Source organism: Triticum aestivum, chromosome 6A (assembly GCF_018294505.1).
Source record: "Triticum aestivum cultivar Chinese Spring chromosome 6A, IWGSC CS RefSeq v2.1, whole genome shotgun sequence".
Classification (NCBI taxonomy): domain Eukaryota; kingdom Viridiplantae; phylum Streptophyta; class Magnoliopsida; order Poales; family Poaceae; genus Triticum; species Triticum aestivum.
The window spans coordinates 36,790,364-36,818,102 of NC_057809.1; the positions used below are offsets into that span (position 1 = coordinate 36,790,364).

General features: G+C 47.1%; 4 protein-coding genes and 1 pseudogene across 7 annotated transcripts; 3 read left to right on the forward strand and 2 right to left on the reverse strand.

The window, feature by feature from the left end:
- The first annotated feature begins 3,088 nt into the window (after positions 1-3,088).
- Positions 3,089-3,631, forward strand: LOC123131862 (histone H4). The gene has a single exon (XM_044551558.1). It carries the CDS (start codon positions 3,136-3,138, stop codon positions 3,445-3,447), a length of 312 nt encoding a protein of 103 aa, XP_044407493.1. The 5' UTR covers positions 3,089-3,135; the 3' UTR covers positions 3,448-3,631.
- A 2,405-nt stretch (positions 3,632-6,036) lies between these two features.
- On the forward strand, positions 6,037-7,233 carry LOC123131865 (probable ribose-5-phosphate isomerase 3, chloroplastic; annotated as a pseudogene). The gene is made up of 2 exons (XR_006464345.1): positions 6,037-6,517; positions 6,677-7,233. The product of XR_006464345.1 is annotated as a probable ribose-5-phosphate isomerase 3, chloroplastic (transcript).
- Positions 7,234-7,889: 656 nt separating this feature from the next.
- On the reverse strand, positions 7,890-11,525 carry LOC123131864 (serine/threonine-protein kinase Nek3). 3 transcript variants are annotated; one of them, XM_044551559.1, is made up of 15 exons: positions 11,380-11,525; positions 11,203-11,217; positions 11,022-11,140; positions 10,860-10,926; positions 10,686-10,751; positions 10,439-10,485; positions 10,301-10,346; positions 10,121-10,201; positions 9,989-10,031; positions 9,844-9,893; positions 9,536-9,751; positions 9,330-9,403; positions 9,187-9,238; positions 8,631-9,086; positions 7,890-8,466 (listed from the first exon to the last, which is right to left on the reverse strand). In XM_044551559.1, the coding sequence occupies exons 3-15, from the start codon at positions 11,105-11,107 to the stop codon at positions 7,900-7,902; spliced, it is 1,851 nt and encodes a 616-aa protein (XP_044407494.1). In that variant the 5' UTR covers positions 11,108-11,140; positions 11,203-11,217; positions 11,380-11,525; the 3' UTR covers positions 7,890-7,899. The 3 variants fall into 3 exon arrangements, with proteins under 3 accessions (XP_044407494.1, XP_044407495.1, XP_044407496.1); XM_044551560.1 differs by having other exon boundaries at positions 11,203-11,525; XM_044551561.1 differs by having other exon boundaries at positions 9,536-9,585; positions 9,670-9,751; positions 11,022-11,525.
- A 5,576-nt stretch (positions 11,526-17,101) lies between these two features.
- On the reverse strand, positions 17,102-17,743 carry LOC123130177 (histone H3.2). Its single transcript, XM_044550130.1, has one exon. The coding sequence runs from the start codon at positions 17,676-17,678 to the stop codon at positions 17,268-17,270; it is 411 nt and encodes a 136-aa protein (XP_044406065.1). The 5' UTR covers positions 17,679-17,743; the 3' UTR covers positions 17,102-17,267.
- A 3,505-nt stretch (positions 17,744-21,248) lies between these two features.
- On the forward strand, positions 21,249-24,107 carry LOC123130178 (uncharacterized). The gene is made up of 2 exons (XM_044550131.1): positions 21,249-21,756; positions 23,644-24,107. Exons 1-2 carry the CDS (start codon positions 21,249-21,251, stop codon positions 23,685-23,687), a joined length of 552 nt encoding a protein of 183 aa, XP_044406066.1. The 3' UTR covers positions 23,688-24,107.
- The last annotated feature ends 3,632 nt before the right edge of the window (positions 24,108-27,739 follow it).

The window sequence follows — 27,739 nt, forward strand, 5'->3', positions numbered from 1 at the left end:
GTTGCATAATCTCATAGTTATAGGAACATGTATAAGTCATGAAGAAAGCAATAGCAACATACTAAACGATCGGGTGCTAAGCTAATGGAATGGGTCATGTCAATCAGATCATTCAACTAATGATGTGACCTCGTTAATCAAATAACAACTCTTTGTTCATGGTTAGGAAACACAACCATCTTTGATTAACGAGCTAGTCAAGTATAGGCATACTAGTGACACTCTGTTGGTCTATGTATTCACACATGTATTATGTTTCCGGTTAATACAATTCTAGCATGAATAATAAACATTTATCATGATATAAGGAAATAAATAATAACTTTATTATTGCCTCTAGGGCATATTTCCTTCACCGCACGCTTAATGTTCGGTGACGATCGGTATTATGAGTTTATGTGTTTTGATGTACCGAAGGTAGTTCGGAGTCCCGGATGAGATCAGGGGCATGACAAGGAGTCTCGAAATGGTCGAGACGTAAAGATCAATATATTGGACGACTATATTCGGACATCGGAAAGGTTCCGAGTGATTCGGGTATTTTTTGGAGTACCGAAGAGTTACGGGAATTCGCCGGAGGGGTCAATGGGCCTTCATGGGCCTTAGTGGAAAGAGAGGGCAGCAAGGAAGTGTGGGGTGCGCCCCCTAGGCCCAAACCGAATTGGTTTAGGGCTTTGGGGGTCGGCCCCCTCTTTCCTTCTCCCCTACTCCTCTTTCCTTCTCCTCCTAGTTGGACTAGGAAAGGGGGAATATACTCCTATTAGGAGTAGGATTCCCTCCTTGGGGCGCATCCTATGAGGCCGCCAGGCCCCTCCCCTTTCTCCTTTATAAACGGGGGCAGGGAGGCACCCTAGGACACACAAATTGATCTATTGATCTATTCTAGCCGTGTGTGGTGCCCCTGTCCACCATAATCCACCTCGATCATATCGTAGCGGTGCTTATGTGAAACCCTGCGTCGGTAGCATCATCATCACCGTCATCACGCCTTCGTGCTGATGAAACTTTCCCGTGAAGCTCTGTTGGATCGGAGTTCGTGGGACGTCATCGAGCTGAACGTGTGCTGAACTCGGAGATGTCGTACGTTCGGTACTTGGATCAGTCGGATCGTGAGGACGTACGACTACATCAACCGCGTTGTGCTAACGTTTCCGCTTTCGGTCTACGAGGATACGTAGACACACTCTCTCCTCTCGTTGCTAGACATCACATGATCCTGTGTGTGTGCGTAGGATTTTTTTTTTGAAATTACTATGTTCCCCAACAGATCTTTTTCCTCCCTCTACAGCCGCCAGCACTCCCCACGCACCATGCTGCGCGATCGGACCAACCAGTCCGTCACCTGACGCTGCTCCCCGTACATGTGGATACCTTGGAGGCATCGCATCTGTGGTGCTTGGACGAACCGTTCGAGGGAACCACAAGGAGCCGTTCGAGGGGTCGGCGAGGAGTTGTTCGCGGGGACTTTGTCATTCATGGGAGGTCGCTGTTCACGGGACATCGCTATTTGCCGGAGATCGGCCGAACGAATACACGCATCGCCAACTCTACTTCCGCTACGGTGACTGCGCGTCTAATGGTAAACCTCGATCCCGTGATCTATTTCCAGCAGCATGATCTTGGGTGCGCAGTGAGTTTTTTTATTTGGCGCTAGCATAGCGTATAGCGTGTTCCAACAATAATACCCCACGTTCTGCTTTTGATTGTAATTATATTGGATATAGAACATAGTACATGTATCTATCATAAGATTGTTGTGTATGATTCTAATGATATGAGATGTCATGATCTATTGACTAGTCTAGCCTTTGTTTATATAATGTACCAGACACCTAGAATAACATGATTTGCCCGAAGAAACCCATTACTGAACCGCCATGGGGGTCCTCGGCCCGACCCACCTGGCCGGAATACAACATGGTGAGTACCCCCTAGTCCAAGACACCATCAGTAGCCCCTGAACCGGTCTTCAAGTTGAGAACGCTCTTCGGTTCTTCCAATCTGTTGTTCGTCTTTGGTGTCCCGACCGATAATATAGCAGTGTCCCGACACCCACTGCAGCTACTCCCACCTACTCAAAGCAACAACTCCGACCTGCCTCGGACCCAAAACTAGTCCTCCGAGCACATGCCCTAGGTCCAGTGTTATCATTGGCATGAACCCGAAAGAAGGAAGATCTCCACCACCACCCTGCGACGCCTTCTACGACCACTATAACTGCACCGCTGCCACCACACTAGACCCGCACCACCATAGGCTGGGCGTACGACTTGTGCGTGAGAGTGGCCTGGCGGGCAGCCGTCTTTGTGGATTAAAACTAGCTGTAACAAAACTACACCAATATACAATGTTTTAAGAAACAAACCTGAATAATATTATGTGCAAAATCGGCCCCAATAGTCAATTGTTGTGCAATTTCCTCGGTTTGCCGCGGAAGATCGAACTGGTCGTGTGATGCTACCGACCTGAAAGAAGCACAGTGGTAATGATCATGATCTTTCACCGAATGAGAAGCACAGTGGTAATGATCATGATCTTTCACCGAATGGAGTACATATGGGAAAATATCTGGTGCTATCAAGGTTTAGATGATACCATGATACAGACTCTTGGGAGCCGTAGGATCTCAGATCGAACGGCTACTGAAAGCTCTTGAACATTTTGCAAAAAAAGTCATTCAAGAGTCAAAATTACGTGCAGGTAAAATAGCTTCTCCGATGCTGTTGGATCTGAGATCCAACGATCTAAAATCATGTATCATGGTAGCATGTGAAGTATGGTAGCACCTGACTTTCCCGAATACATATATGTGTGCTCGTGCTACATGTAATTTCGTCCGTGCTACTCAAGCTTCGAACGGATGATGAACGAACGCACGAAGCACTCCTCTTGGAACCGGCAACATCGAAAATTTTGAGCTGCCGCCCGCCTGAATGGACAACGAAATTTGAGAGCCACGTCACCGATCCGCGCCATCTCTCTCGCGGATCGCCATCTTGACCGTCCAATCCCGTGCGGATCCAACGGCAGGCTGCACACTCCTCCCCCGTTAAATCCCCCTTCCATTCCTCCCCACTCTCACCACCACCAGCCGCCGCCACCATTTCCATCTCAGTCAGCTCCAAGCCATCAACCATGTCCGGCCGCGGCAAGGGAGGGAAGGGCCTCGGCAAGGGCGGTGCCAAGCGCCACCGGAAGGTTCTCCGCGACAACATCCAGGGCATCACCAAGCCGGCCATCCGCCGTCTGGCGCGCAGGGGCGGCGTGAAGCGCATCTCGGGGCTCATCTACGAGGAGACCCGTGGCGTGCTCAAGATCTTCCTTGAGAACGTCATCCGCGACGCCGTCACCTACACGGAGCACGCCCGCCGCAAGACCGTCACCGCCATGGACGTCGTCTACGCGCTCAAGCGACAGGGCCGCACCCTCTACGGATTCGGCGGCTGACCTGCATCTTCAGAGTCGACTCTGCCAGCTGCTGCAGCTGTCCCGGTGCTATGGTTTCGTTTCCGAGTGCGTGTGTTGCTGTTCCATGGGTCTGTGTAGTTAGTGGAATTGCGATGGATCTGAATGTAATGGAGTTGCTGGTTCTTGCAAGAAACGAATCTGAATGAAATCGAAATTGTACCTCCTGGCTTGTTCCTGTACATTCTAAAATTTCTCAGCAAGAACGTCGCTGACGACTCTTTCAGTAATTTTCGTTACGATTTTTTGCTTTCCTGAATGGGCTCCAAAATTTCCCTGAACGCGGCGCTCGGAGGTCGAGACTCAAAAGGTGTCGGGGATTCCAGCCCGCCTTCGTACTAATTTTTTTTTTTGTTTATGCAGTGTAGCCTGACCAACTCCTCTTTTCGAGGGTGGTGGGGGCGGATTGTGCTCGTTTGAACATACGTACTGCTTGATGCGAAGATCGCTGCTGCTACCCAACTTGCTGCAGGCCAATCTGAACCCGCAAGCGCTTGTTCAAGTTCATGAGGAGATCTGTGCCACTGTCTCTATCTGAAGAGGAGTTGCAGCCTGTGTTTGTTTAGATCCTAGTAGATGTTATCTCTGATCTGATGCCTTGATGGATCATGATTCTGTTCTGAAATACTTTCAGACTTTCAGTACCACTCTTTGGCGTCGGAACGCTCTACTTAGTGTCTGATCGTGATCTTCACAATTAAAATGGAGCTGGGAGCGATCCTCCCGATAGCCACAACTTTCGGTTATGCAGAAACGTTCTCTGAATTTAAGTGTCTTTTTTCATCATTCATAGTAGTTCTAAGACTCTGCAGATGGCAGAATTTTAATTCAGTCAAATGGTTATAGAATTGCCCATTACTCAACACTAGTAATAATGTATGTGCAATGCACATTTATATTAGGTAGGATATTAGTTGCACGTTATATTAGGTAAGATATATCTGTTGCACGTTGATATTTGGTAAGATATCAATTAGTTTTTTCACGGGATTGGTAGGATATTAATTATATGGCAGATTTCATGGGATAGCGTTGAGTCAAAACGTGTTTATAACCAATGACACTGGTGGCTAATTAGAGCATTAAACGTATTTGATACTCAATATTGGAGCGATTTGAACCGCTAGATAACATGATTTGACGGTCGACATGATTTGAATCTTTTTATATTGATATAGATATAGATATAGATAAAAACTGGCTAACTTATACTGAAGGGAAAAAAATATCATACAATCATCTTGTGCTAGTACTTTGTCAACTGCTATTTTGCTACCGGGACATGTTTTTTTTCATGTTTTCTTCTCTTTCACGGTGAGTACCCAAGGTTTCATGAGTTGGCTAACATTTGAATTTCAATCCTTTTATGAGTTATCTTAACAGATGAACCTTTTCACTTCCTTGCAAAATAAAAAAATAAAAAAAAATCCGACATACATTTGATCTAGGCAAGGATAGGCTGAATTAAACTAACATTATTTTGGATATATCTCTACCTCTTAAGAAATAAAGTGTTTCAATTATTTCTAGGTAATAAAAAAAGAAAAATAAGGCAAACAAATTGATTATTATGCTCCGAACAGGAATGCATAAATCGCAGCCAAGAAAAAAAAATGGTGTTATGGGTTTTGCCTCTGTTGACACCAGATTTTGACATGGCAAAAAATATAACTAAAATGATATCAAACGAAAAACTTTATAACATGAAAGTTCTTCGTATCGTCGAAACAAACAACTTTGATTTTTAGGTCATATTCATTCATGGTCATATGCAACTTCAGAAGCCAAAAAATGGTAACCGACCAAAAGTTGCATGATTTATCAAAGGTTGCACGCGGTACGCACATAAAATTGATTTTATCTTTCAAATCCGCCATTTAGGATGCACATATGAAAGCGGGGGGTGTGCACCTCCTTGTAAAGCCTGAAACTGGAGGGGATCGCCGACGCCTTCCCTCTTCACCCACCTATCAAACTCCTGGTGGTTGTACATACTGAGCCTGCCATTTTCAAAATCAAACAAGAAACACGCATAGCAATCTCAGTTCACGAATTTCGTGACACCGTGAACCAAGGTACATAGCCGCATCGATATCGGCTTCCCACCCCCTCGCCAAGGACAACATAGCGGCCTCCCCCCCCCCCCCCCCCCACCCACATTCGAGCCCGCACAACTCTAGCGCGCATAGCTACCCCCTCCCACCAGCTGGAGCATGCCACGTCGCACGAGAAGAGGCCGGGTAGATGCGCCATCCATAGAACATTGCCCCTTTCCTCCCGCTACCTCCAACTGCGACGTCCCGATTCACCGGCGGCAATATGTTGTCTCCGTCGACATTGAATGGAAGCAGAACTCGGCAGAATGTTGGATCTCGGGAGACTCGAAGGAGGGGAGATGACGATATATCCCCATGGCTATAATCCAGTTTGTGCGGAGATTCGTGCAGAAAAATCCGACGGCTGTCGTCGCGTCGCGCAGGATTCGTTCGAAGCTGACGTTCGGGCGGCGCTGACCCTCCAATTCACCACCAACCCTCCTCAACCCGTCGTTGATCACCAGGCACCAACCCCCGCACATCTCCTCCGCCCTCTCTTCCTCCACCAGCTCCCCATCCATCCCCACCGAGCTCAAGAACTCCCACCGCCCGCCGCCACGCACCCGGCATGGCCGCCGCCGCGACCGCCACCGCCACCGCCGTCCGCCTCCACGCGGCGGCCACGCGACGCGCCGCCCCGCGCCGGCCGGCGCGCCTCGCGGTGCGCGCGGACGCCGCGCGGGCGGCGACGGCGCTGACGCAGGACGACCTCAAGCGGCTCGCGGCGGTGCGCGCGGTGGAGCAGGTGCAGAGCGGCATGGTCCTGGGGCTCGGGACGGGGTCCACGGCCGCCTTCGCCGTCGCCGAGATCGGCGCGCTCCTCGCCAGCGGGAAGCTCTCCGGCATCGTCGGCGTGCCCACCTCCAAGCGCACCTTCGAGCAGGCCGCTCGGGATCCCGCTCTCCACGCTCGACGACCACCCCGTCATCGACCTCGCCATCGACGGCGCCGACGAGGTCCTCTCCTCCCTCTTCCCTCGCCATTGACTTTCTCTCTGCACCGTACCATTTTAGTTCTGACGACTCTTACTGAGGTTCAGTTCAGATCGTCCCCTTAATTTTTCCCAAGAACCATCTATGATTAATTAACCATGTTCCAATTTTTTCACCAAGCAGGTCGACCCAGATCTTAACCTTGTCAAAGGGCGGGGTGGAGCCCTTCTCCGAGAGAAAATGGTCGAGGCCGCGTCAGGAAAGTTTGTCGTCGTCGTCGATGAGACGAAACTCGTTACCGGCCTGGGAGGGAGCGGCCTCGCCATGCCGGTGGAGGTTGTGCAGTTCTGCTGGAAGCACAACCAAGTAAGGCTGCAGGGTCTGTTCAACGAAGAAGGCTGCGAGGCGAAGCTGAGACTGAATGAGGATGGCAAGCCCTATGTTACCGACAACTCGAACTACATTGTCGATTTATACTTCAAGACGCCGATCAGGGACGCGTTGGGCGCGGGCAAGGAGATTGCGGCTTTGGAAGGAGTTGTTGAGCATGGGCTGTTCTTGAACATGGCAACTTCAGTGATCATTGCTGGATCTGACGGCGTCAGTGTCAAAACAAAGTGAGTCTTTTTGGTCAGCTGTTGTCGGTGTGTTGAGTTTACGATTTTTCAGTGAATAAGCTATCTGTGTACAATGGGGAATGATGTTGTTCTATAAATATAGTTTTTCTATGTTTCGTTGGCTCTCACAGTTTTTTTTGGCTTGAAAAGAGAATCGGATTGCGGATAAAACACCGCTTCAATTGATTGAAGCCTTTGTGATCATGACAAGTCAATGACATTAATCTTCTTGCGCGCCAATCATCTTCTGAGAACAACACTTTGAATAAACTTGGGAGCCTGCATGTATATCAGATAATTCAGACTACAGCTCACCAGATGCTTATTCATTACCTGACATGCTACATACTGAAGCAAGCAAAAATAGCAAAATATAACGTACGGCTTATAGTCGTACCTGTTAAAAGCTCCTTTTCCCTTATTATTTTGGAGAAGAAGTGTCGGCTGCATATACATGTGAATGTGATCTTTCAAGACAGAAGGGCCTACACTGAAACAGTCTTATCAATATAGAAATACAAAAACATGAACAGCCGAATTACAACTTTATTCAGATGCCAGCAAAATCTTCAGATAACTTGTAGTATTGAAGTACATCCAAGAACTGTTATTTTCTCAAAATGTCAACATGGTTTTGGAGTTGTATTCACAAGACAATTTCAGGTCAGAAAATTGGAGTACTGGTCCACAAGGGAGGTGGGTGGGGTGTTTACACAGTGGAACTGTACAGCCTGAAGCTAATAAAATGCAAATTATTGTGGGTTTATGTTTTCCTTCTGAGGCCTCTCCTTATAATCCCGTTTCTTTGAAGCTCTTTGACAACCATATGGCTGTCTCTCTTGGAGACGCCTTCCCAGGCCCAAAAGGCTTTAGCAAGATCCCCAGCTCCTGAAGTCTCTCTTGTTGGAGCAACTGGGCACTGAACTCAAGCAAGCCCTCTAGAGCCTCAGCTCGCTGCCGGTAGGACGTCGTGTCAAACCTCTTCTGCCTCCAATCGGACGAACTTCCGACTTGATTATTGTCGATACTGAGCAGGTTCGGATCACGAGTGTTGGTGTGGCTTTCGCTGCCCCCCCGGAGCACTTGGAAAGTGCATTTGTCCTTGGTAATCGATTTGTCAGTGATAGATGGTGGCATGAGCTTCATGATGGGATACAATGGATCTTCAGAGGATGCCAGTGGGAATTCAGCAATTCTGTCGATTCGAGGTGCATTAACTGAAACATCAGGAGACTTCAATTTGGTGAGAATGTTGACGACTCGCCTCTTCTCAGCTGCTTTGAACATGTGTGGGGAAAGTGATGCTCGCCGTGTAGCTTGTATTGTCTGATCCACTGAAGATCCTGATGGGGGAGGCTGATGGTGTCAAAACAACAAAAGGTTAATGCATAATATTTGATCAAAGTACACACAATGCGTCACACATGTACTACACATAATGCTTCACACATGCACTGACTAGGAAAAGGAAGTCTTCAAACATGGGCTTACGAAGGCAGCTAAAAGTAATATCTACATACCTCCTCTTTGTGAGCTGTTCTAGCATGAAATGTTTTTGCAGGTTCTAGCCGTCTCCTAGGAGTAGAGGACGCCCTTCGAGGGGTACGTGCTGGTGATCCTCTTTCTTTTGAATGTTTATCATCCATCGCTTCTTTGACAACTTCGTTGGTGACCTGGACTGGTAACTGACCCATCTGTTGATGAAGCGGTTCTGAACAATCTTTTGCTGTTCTGGTAGACTGAGGAGGGCCATGGTTAGCAGTGGCATTGTCAAGTTCCACAATTCTCTGTGCTTTAAATGAATGACTCTTAACATATTGGGGTTTGCAAGTGTCTTCATCATCAGAAGATGCAGTCTTGTTTTTTTCATGTCTGTTAGGAAGTATAGCTGTGAACATATTGCGAGCCGGACTTGATTTCGATTGGATTTCCAACACATAGGGCTGAAGATGCGGGTGGTTTAGCAGATCCGCAGCCTGAAAATCACAATCAGCATGAGGCAATGAGATGTGCAAATGAGTGCAGAAACTATTCAGTAAAACAAAATAATATGCTCTAGGAAAATGTGACTCATACACTTGGTCTGTGATCCGGATTTCTGCGCAGCATGCTTTTGATGAGGCCCCTACTGCACGGCAGAAAATAAACATGTTACAAACTTTTCAGATGTCATGAATAGCTCAAGAACTTCGTAAGATTAATGCGTTGCAGGTGCTTACAATGCACCCGAATATATAGTCGGTAGAGGAGCGACGACAGACTTGTTAATCTTGTTTATCAGTGTCTGCATATCCTGTTAGGAAAGAAAAATATCTTCTGAAATGCAAATTCTGGTGAAACATCATGTCACAATTTACAGGATGGAACTGTAACTTTTCTTTTGCGGGGAAGAAGGAATTGTAACTTAAAGAGCATATCAACTTACAAATGCTTTGAATGCATGCTTCAGCGCAGTCATCTCATAGATGCAGCATCCTGAAAGCTGCAGATGTTTAGCCAAGAGGAAAATGCGATATTCAGAGCAAGACATGCGACTGAATATTAGATAGGAGTACTTGCCTAGCGACCATATGTCGGACTTGGAGCCGTATGGAATATCAGCAAGAAGCTCAGGGCACATGTAACTGGGAGTTCCTACAACCTTCAGAAGAGACACGGTATATCGAATCATAAGCAACTTATACTAGAAAGAGAAACACCTACCTACGTACGGGTTGAGCAAGAACAACTTACCGATGAAGCTAAATCATCAGAAGTCAATACTTTAGCCAGCCCAAAATCACCTGTTTCAGACAAGATATATGTTAGGAACAGAACATATCGCCGTCAGTTATTTCAGGTATTTGTCCCTAACTGTTTTTTATCAGAGCATACTTACCGAGCCGTATATTTTGGTCCTTTGTAAGAAATATATTTGAACACTGAAAAAAGCACAGTCCATGGTGAGTAACCGGCTAGGCTTAACTGAAATGAAATGCGAGTATCAGATAAAGGCTACGAATATAGCAACCTTCACATCTCGATGAAGGATATGACTGGCATGCAGGTAATCAAGCGCCATCAGGAGCTGCACAAGCCACACACAGAGTTTCTGCATCCAGAAAAAATGGGCACGGCAACGGGGAAAAGTTCAGTAATCAGAATTTGCAGCTAGGTACTGAAGAACACATATTACAGAGTAGTTGAGCACCTCCTCCGGGAAATGGCTGCCGTTAGCCTTCTTAATGGCCTCTAGCCTGCAAATGCACAGGGGAAAACAGAGAACCACAATTTCGTCACATGTTCCAAATTCAGTTCAGAGCTTACTTCACAAGTTACATATACATACATGTCCCCTCCCTCGCAGTAACCGATCACGATGCACACATAGCAGCCCTGATGACAACAATAAAGACACTCATTTCAGGCGACGGCGGTCACATGAATCCTTCGGTTGAAACATTTTTCTTTTTCTTTTTTGAAAGAGAATTTTCTGTAGGAACATTGAAACATGCAAGGAGAGAGCAAGAGCAAAGATTGCTCCTAGGACCCTGCCAATATGCGCAGATGAGAGAAGAGGGGAGGACCGTGCTCACCTTCTCCACCCAAGAATCTCTGTACTCCACAATGTACGGGCTCCTTACTTTCGCAATGAGCTCCATCTGCATGAACAAATTAAATGGTGAATTTCGCGCATTCATCAAAAGGTTAAACAAACCATCTGAATCAAATGCTGACATGTCACAAAAAAAGGGAAGAAAGAGCTAGACCTCTTGGTGCGCGGATCGACGGCACCTGGCGGTCTGGCGGGCGAGCCGGATCTTCTTCAGGACATACCTGAAACAAGCCATGCTTGAGAGACGCCCCAGGGATTGTGAAGAGCATAAAAGGATGAACAAGCAAGGGTGGAATTGCAATGGAATTGCACCAACCTCTTCTTCTCAACCTTGTGCCTGACCAGGAGCGCAGAGCCAAAGGAGCCCTTCCCAATCTGCTCCAGCACCTCGTACTGATCCATCTTCTTCTTCTTCTTCTTCTTCTTCTTCTTCTTCTTCTTCTTCTTCTTCTTCTTCTTCTTCTTCTTCTTCTTCCCTAATCCGATTCAGCCCAAACAGAATGGCTTCCTCCCTGCCGAGAAACAAACGGCCCTGAAAGGGGAATCGCAAGAAAAACACCCAAGGAAAAGATTGGAGAAGATTTCAACGGACCACGCCAAGGACAAAACCGATTCTGGTTAGAATGAAGAAGAGAAAAACCGAAGCAAAACTGATGGACGGCAGTAATCGATACCTCGACTGGTGATGAATTGTTGAACAGGCTGTGCTCTTCGTCGCCTTACCTGCCTTCCATTTTTAGGGAGGGAGAAAGCCTGTAGTGCGCTCCGGCTATGGAGGGATGGACGGCCGGCCGTGCTCGCGAGAGCGAGAGGTTTTCAGAGTTTTCAAAGCGCGGAGAGAGAGAGAGAGAGAGAGAGAGAGAGAGAGAGAGTGGTGGGGGGCACACACGCGCGGCTGCGTACACTGTGTTAGAGAGAGAGAGAGAGAGAGAGAGAGAGAGAGAGAGAGAGATTTGACCAAGATTGTTAATGCGAGCCCCGTCCACGGAGCATCGTTTATGGGCTTATTCCGTACCGCCGAGAGCCCCTACGCGCTTCCTGTACAAGCCGGCGATAAAGCAGCGGAAGACGAATCACAGGGTTTCTTATTGGGAAAGATATGGTCCAGGGACATGCAGGCAAGTACTACCGCTGAAAATATGGTTTTGTGTATTGTTGGGCTATGCCTATTTCAGGGCGACACTGGTTTTGCGGTGCTCTTTTGATTGCCACACCTCGAGCTCGGCGATAAAAAAAAAACCTAATCGATATCCACTGTGCTCGCCCGCCAGTACCAGATACAACCACGAAGAAAGAAAAGAGGGGTAGCCAGTGAGTTCAAAGCACCGCCAGAAAACCCACTGTGCTCGCCCGTCATCGAAACCCACTGTGCAAGCAAGTACGAGTAGTGCTGAAAATGAAATGATTATGTGTATTGTTGGGCTATGCCTATTTTAGGGCGACGCTGGTTTTGCGGTGCTCTTTTGAGTGCCAGATCTCGAGCTCTGCGGTAAAAAAAAAATCTAATCGATATCTACATGTTCGTGTTTGCAATAACGTGTCACTTGATTGTTGATGAAGGGGTTGTTCAAAATTTGATCACTGCGTCAGAAACCGAGTAAATAGCATAAAACCACCGCAATTGTGGTTAGGGTTTCAAAAAGGCATCATTTTATAAATTTCCACTAATTATTGCGCTAGAAAACATCGATGACTGGTTTGTTTAAATTCGAACCGTTTTATGATAGACGTGGCCCACAAGACATGGCCACGTATGCCCCCCCCTCCCCCCCTAAAAAAAGCAAAGAGGAGGTGGCAGGTGGTTAATTACCGTTAGCCTCTCGACCCGGCCGGACCATATCTTCTCCACACTCGCGCTCACTCTCTCCTCTCCCCCGTGCGTCTCTATCCCTCTGTCGACGATGGCGGCAGCAAAGCCCATGCACGGCGGCAAGTCGGTAGGAACAAAGGGACCGGCGGCGAGGGCGATTACTCTAAGGCAGAAAACTGGCTTGGGAGTGGAAGCTTCGCCACACAGCCGCCCGAGCCTTCGCCCTTATTACACGGCATAACAAAAACATGATGTTTAATGAAACGAATAACAAATTAACAGCACAAACGGTTCAATCTTCCAACTGGGGAAAGACAATCAGGCCATCTGCATCCACCTGCCGTATATTTTTCCTTGATGTTCTCATCCAAGTTGGCATCCACTCGATTTCCTAAAAACCAATATCATTGAGAGTGGTCAACACTCTCCAAATAGTTCAGCATGTTGATGTATAATGTGTTGCCTAGTCTCTTCCAACAGATCGGTCTTTTGGTTGCATTGGATAGAGCATGCATTTCTACATGGTATTCTACACAGGACAGTTGATTTTCAGTTCTCACGTTAATCTAATGATAACTGATAACACAATTTCTGAAAGAAGAATAAAACAATGAAACAATGAAAAGTTTTCAGGTACTAGCAAAACCCTCTAAAAAAAAGCTACTAGCAAACCAATAAATTCATGGCCAGCAAGAGGAACTTTACATGGTATCGTTGTATGAAAAATAGATATCGAGACTGGGAGAATGGGAGAGTGGTGCAGAAAATTTAAACATGTACCAGCTGCTTGACGCCGAGTTGAAGAAAAAATATTCGCCAAAAAATCCCAATTTGTAGTCCAACAACCTTATTCCAACATGAGGATGGCCTGGATGCACGTTCATAGCATTCATCAAGGCAAACTCCGCGAATATCTCGGATTCTGTGAAACAGTAGCAGCCGACTTAAGTAGCGTGTTGCTGGCGCCGCTGCTGTTGCTGCTGTGGGCACCCCTACCCTTGCCGTTCCGCGGTGGACCATGGTAACGAGAGCCTCCGCCGCGGCCGCGGGTGGCAGCGTTGGCAGAAGACTTGAAGTCACCTCCCACGCCTTGGAAGAGAGCCACCCTCTGATCGAAATTGCTCATCTGTCCAAACAACTCGTCGAGGGTGATGGGAGTGGTCATGGCGTCGAGGGCGAAAACCAGCGGCGGGTACTCCATGTCAAGCGAGGATATACGAGATGAGCTCATCATCCTTCAACGGCTTGCCAGCCGCGGCGAGCTCGTCGGCGAGTCCCCGCATGTGCGCGAAGAAGGTAGCCACCGATCGCGTCCCCTTCTGCGCGTTGGTGAGGGCAGCGCGGATGTTGTTGACGCGGGACAGCGACGTCGACGAGAACATGCTCGCCAACGCTGTCCAGAGCTCTCGTGCATGCGCGATGGAAGTCACCTGCACTAGCACTTCTTTTGACAGATTATTGAGAAGATACCCAAGTACCTGCTGGTCCTCTCGGAACCAGACGGCATGGAGGGGATTGGGGATGGTTTCCTCCTTTCCATTCTTGTCCTTGCTGACGACGAACTCGGGCGGCTCCGCCGTGCTTCCATCAACGTATCCGAAGACTCCAGCCCCTCTCAGCTGCGGCGTGATCTGGGTGCACCATAAGACGTAGTTGGTGCGGGTGAGGCGCTCGGTGATCTGGCCGGAGAGAGGGAAGGAAGCAGCGGCGGATGAAGCCATGGCAGGAAGCTGCGATGGAGAGGAGGAACGCTAGATGAGAAGAGTCAGGCTCTGTATACCATGTGGAGGAACGTCGTACCCATCTTGGGCGATGGCTGCGTGTTAATATAGGCCAGGGCGCGACTCCTGGCATAGCGTACAAGGTTGTTCAGATTACATAGAGAAAGAGATAAAGAGATAAGAGGAGATTACAACCATATGACAACTAACTAGAGATCCTAGTCTATCTTGGTTTGGACTCCTCCATCAATGCAACCTGAACGTATGTCACAGTGCAACATATATTGTTCAACATGGTCAACACTCTCCAAATAGTTCAGCACAGTTGATTTTTTCAGTTTTCACGTTAATCTAATGATAACTGATAACACAATTTCTGGAAGAAGAATGAAACAATGCCATCGATACCCTGGTTGGATATATCCCTAATAAAAACAATAAAGATCATGGTTCAACTAGTACATTAGAAAAGCCGTAATAGAGGTACTTAACAGGGCATACAGAGTCGATATGGTATATTAGCTTCTGCACACAGAAACAAACAAACAAACCAACCAACACCAAAAAAATGTAACATTGCATTTTAACCATGAGGTGAAATCTTAACTGAAATGTTGACAGAAAAATTGCATACACAGTCGACACATGATGATATAAGCAAAAACACAATGGACAAACTGGTAATAGATTGATTTTCTCAAAACATAATAGAAATATTTTTGTAGTCGGAAATTTTGTAAAAATTAGGCAGGTGAGGGCGTTCATTTCTAGCTTTGTTCTTACAGTGCGGCAGTTCACCTGTAAAAATTTTGGTACAAGATAATTCAACCTCAAACTTCGGATGTAGTCTGGCAACCGAAGCATCCGCCAATACGGTTTCACCCTTCCATATTTTGCTTGTGTATCGCCCATGAAGAACTCCTATCAACAAACTCCTAGCACAACATCAGTTTCTACTTCATCACCAGTGTTCATTATTCTGGGCTGCTTCCGTGCTATGGTCTATGGAGTTGTCACTTCATTATGTCATTTCAGAAGGCAGGGTCACTTGCAAGGGAGAGCCTCCTAGCGCAATGTTGAGTGTGGCCTGCTTCCACTCAAGGGAGGGAAGCCTCGTCTTTTTATGTCAAAATCTTGCATTAACTGTCGAAACAAGGAGACATCAGTCTCCCAAAGATTGCCGGCCAAAAACAAAACACACATAATTGTAGTTCTTGAATACCAGAGTCATGACAGGCAAAGAAAAGACCACGTGTGCCTGAACTAAGTGAGCAGGTGCATACTGAACGGCGGGATCATACAGCAGCCTGAAATGTTTTGGAGCAACATCGTCAGTAAGAAGACGCCATCTTAAGTCGAGGAGCCCGAGATAGCAGCTTCGCGATTATACAGGCGCGTGAGCAGAGAACAGATTTGAACTGAACTTCAGTATACGAACATCATTCAGGCTCATCAGATTCATTGGCACCATGTACAACAAACATGGTGCTGAAAATTGACACAGCCATGACATTCACCTGAAGCTGAAACCCAGGCAATTTTTGAAACGTTTCCAATGAGAAATGAGATCTATCCAGTGCTATCTCACTGGATCTGAAGAACCATACTGTCATTTATCTTGCAGTTGTTCAGACGTATCTGAAAAATAATGAAATGTAAAGACTTCTGCTGGCTCGAGGATTATAATCAAAGACTAGCTTAACAATTGATGAAACATGTCAGTCACACAGCAGTTTATAGTCAGGAAAAATATGACATGATCTTACTTTCACTATTTCATTCATGAGAGGGATATGGAGTCTTCCAGAGATTGGGTGACATAACTAGACAAGCATACAAATTAGGAAAGGCCTTGCTTGCCAAGTTACAAGCCAAGAGATAATCAATCTCGGTAGGAATGCAACAAGCAAGTGATATCAATACAAAGAAGTTGACCAAGCCACCAATGAATAATGAACACTGGTGATGAAATGCAGCAAATGCAATGGTTCAGATTTCAGAATAACACCAAGACGTTCAGTATACAGTACTGCATGAATTTCAGAGACTTCCGTTGCAGTAGTTGTCAAACAAAAATATCAGTCCACTAAACTCCAAATTATACTAATTCTAATTGTGACATTAGCATGACAGGGCAGCAACTGAAGCATGGCATTAGATGGAACACACTGAATTTTTGGTTGGGATTTTCGGCTTAAACTTGAGGCAATATTGAGCAACACCATGGATGAAGCAAAGAAACCATTCGTTGATTTTCGAGGTTTACAAACAACAAGAGCACAAACTGGAGAACTGATGAAATTTGTCAATCACACTACAGTTTATATTCAGGCAAAATATGTTATAATCTTACTTTTACTTGTTAATTCAGGAGAGGAAAATGGGATCTTCCAAAGACTGGATGACATAGCTATATAAGCATACAAATTAGCAGGCCTTGCTTGCCAAGTTCCCAGGCGACTCATAGCTTTGCTAAATACCACTCCTAGTATACAGTCTGCAAGTAGAACGATAATCAATCTCGGTAGAGATGCAACAAGCAAGTGATAACAATTGAAAGAAACAGCTCAGAACCGTTAGCTGAAGCCACCAATGAATAATGAACACTGATAAAAGGCAGCAAATGCAATGGTACAGAATGACGCCCAAGACATCCTGTAGGAGTGACTCTGTTGAGAAGCCAGTGAAGTTCAGTAGGCGGTAGCACTGCAACGAATTTCAGGAAGTTCAGAAGACAAACAAAGATACTGGAATGTGACATTAGCATTACAAGAAACTTTGACAAACACCTTAGATTCAGCAATGAAACCATTCGTTGACATTTCAGGATTACAAACCACAAAATGTGTCACAAGAAACACAAAATGGAGAGAGATCTGATAGCCAACTTTCATTCATATTGCTGATGACAGCAAGATGGTAACATCAAACACTACATTCAGTTAGAATCTTACTACCACAATACCAGATTACTCCACCACGCAACATATGCTACTCCCTACACCTGCAGATAAGACGAGACGGACACATCTTAGGCCCTCTCGCCCCTGATGCGCCTTGCGAGCTGGATGTCCTTGGGCATGATGGTGACGCGCTTGGCGTGGATGGCGCAGAGGTTGGTGTCCTCGAAGAGGCCCACGAGGTAGGCCTCGGCGGCCTCCTGCAGCGCCGACACGGCGGAGGACTGGAACCTCAGGTCGGTCTTGAAGTCCTGCGCGATCTCCCTGACGAGGCGCTGGAAGGGCAGCTTGCGGATGAGCAGCTCCGTGCTCTTCTGGTACTTGCGGATCTCCCGGAGCGCCACGGTGCCCGGGCGGAAGCGGTGCGGCTTCTTGACGCCGCCGGTGGCCGGCGCCGACTTGCGCGCCGCCTTGGTGGCCAGCTGCTTCCGCGGGGCCTTGCCGCCGGTGGACTTCCTCGCCGTCTGCTTCGTGCGGGCCATCGGGGCTGGGCTAGGGTTTGCTTGGTGGATTGGTTGGGAGATTGGGGATTGGGGATTGGAGTGGATGCAGAATGGAGCCGATTCGGGGAGCGTTTTAACGAGGAGAGGCGTGGGCGGCGGGTGGGCGCGGGCGAGCGTTTTCGGCGCTCTGGTGTTTCGGGTGGGAGGTGGGCTTGGAGCGTTGGATCCGCGGGGAGTGGACGGTGAGGATTTGGTGTCACGCGGATCGTGGGGGAGTGATCCGTGGCGTGGGGGTTACTGCATTCCCATTGGTTGGCTGCTGCTGGCCGGCGCAGGGGTGACCGTGGCATCCAGACCCTCCCCGGTGCGGCTCTCCTTCGTGACTGAATTTGAGTTTGCTCATGTCGTTTTGCAGATTATGTCTGTGCTTTAATCTGGAAAATGAGAGATTATGTTTGTAATTTTGCCCTGCACTGCCTCTCGTACTGCACACTAGCATCACCCGAGTAATGCTACGTTTACGAAAAGAATTTACCGAGTCACCAAATCTGAATAGAAGATACTATGTAACTTCACTTGAGTAACCAGCGAGACAATGAAATGGCATGTCTCAACCTCATCTTGGGTAAGGAACGACCTCCGACAAGATATGGACGTATGGAAAGTCTAATTGTCACATAGTACTTCTCTACAGTACTAAATAAACATTTTCAGAGTAACAGTACTATTATGTATAACACCAAACTGCCTCAGCCTAACCAAATTGACTGGTGTTAATTTGCTAGCACTACTGAACAAGCAACGCTAACTACAAGTCTGGACGAGAACCGTAATAGCAACGAAACCAACTGGGTTACTCTTATTCTTCCATGCAACCTTAATGAGCACAGCTACTCTGTTTTGCACCAACCTGCTGTCAGTAGATCATGAATCTGCAAAAATTACGTCACTACAACAGCACAATCATTTTGCAGGGATCAGGAGAACATCTAGTAACCATCAAACCACAGCAGAAAATCAATAACACATAGTACAGTAGCAGGAACGTATCACAGCTTTTCGAAATCTCAGCTTGCCGAAAGCAGCACAAATTCAGTCACCAACTACGAGCCAACAAAGCGTCGACAACCATGTTAATGGTCATCGCAGCGGCAATGCTTAGTGACAACAGGCCATGAAACAGGGCCGTTCAACAATGTACTCTATTCTGCACCTAACGCTGAAGCATAACCTACTGTCGGTGGATCATCAGCCCCGGGTCGCCTAGAAGGGAGGACGCAGGGTCCGTTTCTCACCCCCGACGACCAATATTCAAAGTTACCCGCACACTATATAGGGGTGCATACACTATTGTGTCGGCTCACAAAAGTTATCAATCCTTCAATTTACTGTAGATAATCCACATTCTATTTTACTAGTTCATGATACCGGCAGGTCAGAAGATACAACCAGAAGACCATGTAAGAAATGACTTCCGGCAAGAGAATGGAGAGATGGACAGCAAGTACAATTGGCATACACTGGACATTTTCAGAGTAACACCATTTGTATAGCACTAAACTGATCCAGCCTAACAATAGTTGCTACTACAGAATAAGCAACGCTAACTATTACTCTGAACAAGTGCAAGACGTAGCAAGGAGAAATTAATGGACAACATTATGTTCTGACCTATCTACTGTCGGCGGATCATGAATCTGCATAAGCACACTCATTTTGCAGAGTACTACATAGTATCTATCAAATAATCACAGCAGAAAATCAGTAAGCTTAGTAGCAGAAATGTATCGTTGCTTTCGAAATTTCAGTTTGACAGAAGCAGCACAAATTCAGTCACCACAGACGAGCCAACAAAGCACTGGCAACCATGTTTATGATCACCACGGCATCAATGCTCAGGGTGCTCAATCACATCAAGCAATTAATCAGGGCTCTTGTACCCTAGTGTCAGTGGATCATCAATCTTATCATTGTACTAAAAAGCTCAATCGCATAGCACCGATTAGTACTAGCACATCACAACAGAAACGAATCATTACTAGCCTCGGTTTGCCGAAAAAGCATCAGAAATTCAGTTCCGGGAAATCATTCAGCAACTTCCATCTATCACTATTACTTGAATGATTTGAGTTTTTGTTTTCTTTTTGCCACAAACACAGTCATATTTCGGGTGCAATGACCAAGGAAGATCATGTAAAAAAATAAGACTTCATTTCAAAAAATTAAATAAACTAGCAATGAGATTTTGAATATTCCTAAGAAGAAATGAATACAGGGTCACCTAAAAGGATTATTAGCCTCTTATATTTCACCAATTTAAAATTGTTGCAGCAGGATAAGGTTATAAAGTTTTGTTATAAATGTCATGAAATGAGATTTTGCATCGTAAAAATCTCTTATCCTATGCACGAAGGGTACAATTACAAGCTAGAAAATCCACACTAGCAGTAGATACTCCATAGCTATCAATCTACGTACAAAACAATGCATGTCTTTGTAACTAATTTGTCACTAACTTGAATTGGAAAATTAAGCTTTAGTAATATTTCATATTCACGGTTTTTGCTATTAGTGCTTCTCCGCGAGTTGAAATGGCGGGCGTGTACCTGTGTGGGGTCTTGAACAATTTTTATTAAGATTGATGCATTTACTTCTCCCATTACAACTGGCATGTCTGCTATATATCATAAAAATTCAGAAGAAATCTAAAAAAAAATAAGCTGTCCGTGTCGTGCCGGCACGCGAGCCTGCGCCTGAGCACGGTCCCATGCGTGCCATGGGCCAGGCACGGCCCGTTTAGCCGTGTGTCCGGCCAGGCACGTCATGGGCTAACAAATTGGCCCGTGAGATTCAGCCCATAGGTCCAGCTATAGTCGAGCCCAACCAAGTAGCAGAGGCCGTGTGTGGGTGTCTCGCCGAACCCCTCACTCCTCTCCCCATTCCACCCAAACCCCACCCCACGCCACGGCCATGGCGCCGCCGCGGATGAACCTGATCGACGACGACGTCCTCGCGGAGATCCTCCTCCGCCTCCCGCCGGGCGAGCCGGAGCACCTCTTCCGCGCCGCGCTCGTCTGCAAGCCCTGGCTCCGCCTCATCTGCCTCCCCGCCTTCCGCAGCCAGTACCGCGCGTTCCATGGCGCCCCTCCGCTGCTCGGCCTCCTCTACCGGAACCAGGTCTGCGACGGGGACCCGGCCCCTCGCTTCGCCTCCACCACCTCGCTGCCCGACTTCCCCCACCCGGCCTCCGACCGCTGCCCCGCGCGCCCCCTCGACTGCCGCCACGGCCGCGTCCTCCTCCACATGTCCCACGATTCGGATGTGGATCTCCTCGTCTGGGACCCCGTCACCGGAGACCGCCGCGTGGTGCCCGATCCGGACGTCGACTGGATGGTCTACACCGCCGCCGTGCTCTGCGCCGCCGCCGGCTGCGACCACCTCGACTGCCACGGCGGCCCCTTCCGCGTGGTCTTCCTGGCCACCGACGACCGCGAAGAGGTCGTCAAGGCAACCGTGTACTCGTCGGCGACAGGTGCGTGGAGTCCGCCGGTGTCTCTTGACGATAGCTGTTAATGCTATGCCCGGCACAAGCGAGACGCAACTGCAGAAATGATGTTCTTCTCCTCCTACATACCCTATGTCCAGCCCAGGCGAGTGGCCGCCATTGGTGATGCAGTTTACTTCACGATTTCGCGGTCCGCTGCCATCGCCAAGTATGATTGGGGCGAGAATCGCCTGTCTGTGATTGACCCGCCACCACCAGATACAGAAGTGTACGGCGGTTTCGTCTCCCTCATGGTCATGGAGGACAATTCGCTGGGGCTCGCTGGTGTTGAGGATTCCACTTCCAGTCTGCATATCTGGTCAAGGACGGTGAAGGGAGCTGCAAAATGGGTACAATGCATGGTCATTGACCTGGAGAAAGCCATGCCCATGGCCAATCCCCGCGAAGGTCATGGAGCATATGTGGTTGGTTTCGCAGAGGGTGTCGGTGTCATCTTCGTCAGAACAGATGCTGGCTTATTCACGCTCGAGCTCAAGTCCGGGCTGGTGAAGAAAGTTGATGAATTTGGGGTCTACTTTTCCGTTTTACCCTACATGAGCTTCTACACTCCTGGTATGGTACCAGCTGTTGATCCTGTTGCTCTTCATTTTACAGATTCCATATGTTTGCTTACATAGTCGGTTCTTGGTTGTGAACAGTCAGTCATATTGCAAGTAATGTTCTTTGTTTGTTAGTTTGTATTCCTGTATAGATTTTGCCAAATTCAAATTTGTGTCTGCTAGAAAATATGTAACATGTGACATTGGAAAACAGAACATGATTTTGTTATTAAGATTTACCTGTTAAGGACCATGATGACACGCATTGGTTGAATTGCCAAATATGCATATAGCCTTGTCAATCTAGTATGTTCCTGTTATCTTATCTTGCTTCAGACTTTGTTGGAAAAACATTCTACTTTTGGCATAGCTAAAGCTTACATCTTAAGCTCAGTCTTGTAACCTCTGATATTACCACTAGGCACTAGCACATAGCTTACCAAAGTGGAACGCTAAGTAAGACTTAGTTATGAGTTTTCTGCATGGTATCTTTTCAGATCATGGCATTGCTACCGGCAGCAAATATTACTTGATCTCTTAGTCTGCTGCTGCTGCTGTTTTCTTTTAGATTTGCCACTACCAAGTTGTTTATTTTTCCTTTTAGGAGTTTACATACAGATGGTCCAGGTCATTACGATCAATTTCACCCTGATCATAATATTTAGAAGTTGTACTTCTGTTTAGTATGTCAGCCATATTTCTGTTACTTTTTAGCTAATGCTCAACTGAGTTACTTGGAACTAGAATCATGTGTAGTCTATCTGTCTGCCATTTCCCTTTCATGAAATTTGTATATCAGGTTCTGTGTTGGTCTTGTCTTCAGATGGGATGTCAAGTAGCAGCGTCACTGTCAGCTTTTTTGGACAAACAATTGGAGATACAAATCCGAGTCACAATTTGATATCACAGTAAAATGTTTACCATTTGTAAGTAGATTGAAAACCTCATCTAATAGGTGGAAATCAGATATTTTACATTGTTAAGGTTATGCTGTCAGCCTGTCATAGAGCAAAAAATTTGTGTGGTCATTTGTGAGATATGGACTCAAGTCATGTTATTCTTGTGCTATTCTATGGAGCGGTCCATGGGAAGCAGGGGTAATTGCATCATTAACCCTTAAATATCTACTTATCTCTAGGGCCGTTGATGGACTAGCAGCGTTTTTCTTTTCGTCTTGAATGCCCAGGAGGGCCACACATCATTGTATTAAAGAAGGAATAAAATGTCCATACAAGGAAAGCTGAAAAAAGAATGGTAGAGGATGGGAATGGAAAGTAAATAGGAAACAGGAAAACACTAGTTTAAGCCTCTCATAACAGGCCACACCAAGAGAAAGAAACCAATGACTAGAATTTTTCCGAACTTTATGTATTTGATGAAGAGCGAAGGGGCTGCTAGGTTATTCCTAAATATTTAAACAACCTTGTGCTTATCCGTTAGCCAGCGTTTTCTTTACCGCGCCTGTGTGTTTGCTTAGCTTGTTGGTTTTGTTTGGGAACAAAGTCATGCTGTGTAATCAATACTCGTTGACATGTCGATGTTGCTAGCCCATTTGTGTGCACTAGTGCAAACTGAATGTGTGGCCTGGGAAACCGGCTTAATTTGAATATCTGAAATTTGAAACTTGTCATGGACTACATTTGTTCCATCTCACAATGTAAGACGTTTCTGCAATTGCAAGCTAAGCTTGCAAAAACGTCTTACATTGTGGGATGGGGGCAGTATTAAACATGCAAGGAAAGCTGTTGATAAATATGATATTATTACGTCGCTACTTTCTTCCAGATTTTTCTTAGAATCATTCTTTTATTTTTCTGGCACGTGTTGTATTTATGTAATCAGACTGTAAAATGCTAAGTTTAGGTGTTGGTTTTGATATCTGTGCATGCTATCTTTTCAGACCGTGGTAGATTGTCATCGCTGGCAAGGCTCACTGATGTCTGACGCGCCACTCAAGAGCAGGACCTGGCGAAATGGACGAACCCGTCACTACCCAAATTCTTCTTTTGCGAATCACGAACCGAACTTAATTCTGCTGCTGGTGGCTTCCTGAAGTCCTGGGAGATCCTTTATTTATTTTCTTGAGTAGTTGAAGCATGACTGGTGCAGGTCGTTATGACATGCGAGGGATTGAGGTTTTGTATCCTGTGGTCACAGGTCGACCCAAAATTCAGCCATCCAAACCAACTAGCTAGTCCTGATTTCAAAGTAAGAAATGTAGAAGGAAAATGAACTGAGAGCGGCGTCCCAGAGCTACTGAGGTCAATCGTGGATGTTTTAGTCCAACTCGTGCTGATCCTTGTAGGCCTAAAGGTTGTAGAAGCATCGAATATGCGGGGTGTATTTGATGTATCAGTTGCTGTTTGGCTAATGTTTCACTGAGGTAGGCTAATATGTGGGGTCTGTCGCTGTTCTATCCTGGAAAGTTAACATTGACACTCAGTCTTGGTGTTGGTTTTATACTTTTATGTTTTTCAAATGACGTTAAAAGGGCGGCAAAAATAGTTAATCTGCAACCGTATTGTCAATTTTTTTTATCAAATCACACAACTATTTTTATTTAGAAGTGTCTAGGACCGTTTCTAGATTGCACTTTGCATTGTTCACGTGTGCTTCCTGGCAATGGACAACCGCGGGTCAATCATGTGGGCTGCCTCTTTGTATGCTAATGCGCTCCACCACTTACCTGCGAGTGTGTGAGAGAATGAGTGCGTGTGTGCGCGTCTTCTCTTTGTATATGTACTCTATAATGCGCGTGTATGTGAGAGAGACATCGACCTGAAGAAAGATGATATTTGTGTGAGTCAGAATGGTATGAGTTGACACGAGGGAGATTGTGTATGCTAGACATCGGCCCAGAGAGATGTGAGAGATTCGAAAGAGACCTAGAGAGCGGGGAGAGACTGTGCATGCAAGAGATTGGCTTAGAGAGATTGAAATGCTACTACATTTATTTATTCAATATAACAGTTTACAACAAACGTAGCACACGCCGGAAAAACACCAGAGGGCTCAAACGTTTGAGCACAACAGCCAAAAACACCCCCACAAAAATGAACATTAAACACACATCCATGAGGGTGTTAATCGCTGCACGGAACCTTCGCCTGCCACCACCCACCGTCGTCGCCGGCGGTTGAGGAGACAGGACCCACATGCCAAAGAGCTGTTGTCGCACCATCGCTACGAAGCTTTGTGAGCCGAAAAAAGCATCCCTCATCATGGACGACGAAGCACATATCGTTGTGGCGTGTCGGCTGGGGCCCAACCCCGCGCAACTCGAGCCACAGATCCATAGTCTTCAATCAATGTTGTCCATGAAGAAAAGCAGAACCGCCATCCTGCAACCATCAAGCAAGCGCTGGAACAACATCCAAACTCTGCAAATTGCCGCCGCCGTGAAAGACGAAGGACGCCGTCTGACTCCTAAACATGACGACCCTATAGGCCTCACAACGGCGTCGGAGCACACGCCGCCGCAACAGGGAGGAAGCCGGAGGACACACATCCATAGCTTGGTCGATGCCGCCGCCTCGTCTACCAAGCCTGAAAACAAAAGCCTCAATGGACGAACCATCCGACGAGAAAGATGAAGCCCACACTCCTTGTCGCCTCAAGGGGAAGGACCACCGCGATGGGGTTGGGGCATGGGACAAATTATTCGAGAGAATGACGCTGCCTCCATCACAACACCACTTCCAGAAAAATCTAACCCTAACCTACTACCAGCGAGAAACGGGGAATCGGGGTACCCTGCTCCTCCCGCAGCCGAAACGGCAGGCGGAGGGAGGGGAAACCCACCGGCTCGCCGCCGGCGGCGGTTGGGGACTCTCTCTCCTGTCGGATGAAGAATCTGTTATGAAGTGAGCATGTATTCCATCAGGCCAACAGGCCATCACATATACATGAAGGGAAATAAGCGAAGAAGCCCCTATACAATATGATAACTACACACAACACGACCCTATTCTAACACCCCCCCCCTCAAACTCAGGGGGGATCTTGGACACTGAGTTTGGACAGGAAAAAGCTGTGTCGGGACCGTGTTTGAGCTTTCGTCAGAAAATCAGCAAGCTGAAGCTCCGAGGGCACATATTGAGGGGCCCACAATTCTGTCTTGCACCTGAGAACGCGTGTAGGAGGCATCAACACCGATGTGCTTGGTGAGCTCATGCTTAACAGGATCACGGGCAATGCTGAGTGCCCCAGTGCTATCGGAGAGCAGAGGGGTCGGTGCAGCAGTGGAAACACCAAAATCCTGAAGAAGCCACCGTAGCCAAGTAATTTATGCAGTCATGGACACCATAGCTTGCAGCTCAGCCTCAGCACTGGAGCGAGATACAACAGTCTGCTTCTTGGTCTTCCAGGCAATCAGGGATGAGCCAAGAAAAACACAATAGGCAGAGAGAGAGAGAGCAGCGATCAGTGGGATCGCTGGCCCAGGTAGCATCACAGTAGGCCTGAAGCTGAAGAGAGCTGGAGCGAGGGAAGATAAGCGACGAGTCACAGTACCACGAAGGTAACAAAGAACACGAAGAAGGTGACTGTAGTGAAGTTGAGTGGGAGCAGAGACAAACTGACTCAGAATGTGCACAACATAAGAAATGTCAGGACGAGTGATGCCTAGATAGACAAGGCTCCCAACAAGATGGCGGTAGCGTGTGGGATCTGCAAGGGGTTCACCCTCACCAGGACGAAGACGTAGACCAAACTCCATAGGAGTGTCAACCGTGCGCTGATCAGTGAGGCAGGCACGAGTGAGAAGATCTTGGATGTACTTCTCTTGAGAGACATAAATACCCTCAAGGGAAGAAATGATCTCAAGTCCAAGAAAGTAGCGAAGAGAACCCAAATCAGCCATCAAGAATTGCTCATGTAGACGTTTCTTCACAAAATCAATGAATTGCTGGTCAGCCCCTGTAATAATCATGTCATCAACATAGAGTAGTAAAAGGGTGCGACCGCGAGAAGTGTGAATAAACAGAGCAGGATCATGAACACTAGCGGAGAACCCGATCCTTGTGATGACGGCGAAGAAACGCTCAAACCAGGTACGAGGAGCTTGTTTCAGCCCGTAAAGAGCGCGCCAAAGGCAACAGACAGTGCCATTAGAGACAGTATAGCCAGGAGGCGGCTGCATATATACCACTTCCCGCAGCTCACCATTCAAGGAGGCATTCTTGACATCTAATTGAGAGATGGACCACTGCCGAATAGCAGCAACAGCCGAAAGAGTGCAAACAGTGGTCATGTGAGCAACAGGAGCAAAATCTCATCATAGTCACGACCATACTCCTGCTGGAAGCCACGCGCAACAAGACGAGCTTTGTAGCACACGAGAGAACCATCTGAATGTGTCTTAACCTTGTAGACCCATTTGCAAGTGATGGGTCTAACGCCTGTAGGCAGGGGTACAAGGTCCCAAGTGCCTGTGCGCTCAAGAGCATGAATCTCCTCTGCCATAGCATGCTGCCATTCAGAATGGGCAGCAGCCTCAATACGTAGATGGCTCAACAAGAGTGGTAGCAGCAGCAACATAGTACGTAGGAGGCTGGTGAGTGTGGCGATCACGCAGATTATACCGAGGAGCAGGAGGGTAGGTGGTTCTGAAGGAATGAGACCCAACAGGGAAGGAGTGGAAGTGGAAGTGGGCGCATCCGAGGGAGAAGGGTGTTGAGCACGACGGGAGTAGACAAAAGGAAGCGGACAGAGAGGGGAAGTGGAAGGTGGCGCATCAGAGGGAGAAGGGTGTTGAGCACGACGGGAGTAGGTAAAAGGAAAAGGAGAGAGAGTGGATGGCTCAACCCGGGTAGGAGCGTCAGGAATAGAAACCTCATCCTGTGTAAGCTGAAGCTCATGAGCAGACACATGTTAAAGGCTAGAAGTGGACCTACTAGGTGACGATAAAGGTGAAGAATCAGGTAGAGTCAAAAAAAGAGAGGCTCGACTAATGACTCGATGGTGGCAGTAGAAGAATGACGAGGGTAGAAGGAGCG

What these genes read in the sequence shown, in the direction of transcription:
- LOC123130178 (XM_044550131.1), top strand. Translation starts at nt 21,249, where the DNA reads ATGATGTTCTTCTCCTCCTACATACCCTATGTCCAGCCCAGGCGAGTG. An exon ending in CATGAGCTTCTACACTCCTG is followed by an intron (nt 21,757 to 23,643) that starts GTATGGTACCAG and finishes CTATCTTTTCAG; the next exon opens with ACCGTGGTAGATTGTCATCG.
- LOC123130177 (XM_044550130.1), bottom strand. Translation starts at nt 17,678, where the DNA reads ATGGCCCGCACGAAGCAGACGGCGAGGAAGTCCACCGGCGGCAAGGCC.
- LOC123131862 (XM_044551558.1), top strand. Translation starts at nt 3,136, where the DNA reads ATGTCCGGCCGCGGCAAGGGAGGGAAGGGCCTCGGCAAGGGCGGTGCC.
- LOC123131864 (XM_044551559.1), bottom strand. Translation starts at nt 11,107, where the DNA reads ATGGATCAGTACGAGGTGCTGGAGCAGATTGGGAAGGGCTCCTTTGGC. An exon ending in GTCGATCCGCGCACCAAGAG is followed by an intron (nt 10,752 to 10,859) that starts GTCTAGCTCTTT and finishes TTGTTCATGCAG; the next exon opens with ATGGAGCTCATTGCGAAAGT. An exon ending in TACTGCGAGGGAGGGGACAT is followed by an intron (nt 10,347 to 10,438) that starts GTATGTATATGT and finishes GTGCATTTGCAG; the next exon opens with GCTAGAGGCCATTAAGAAGG.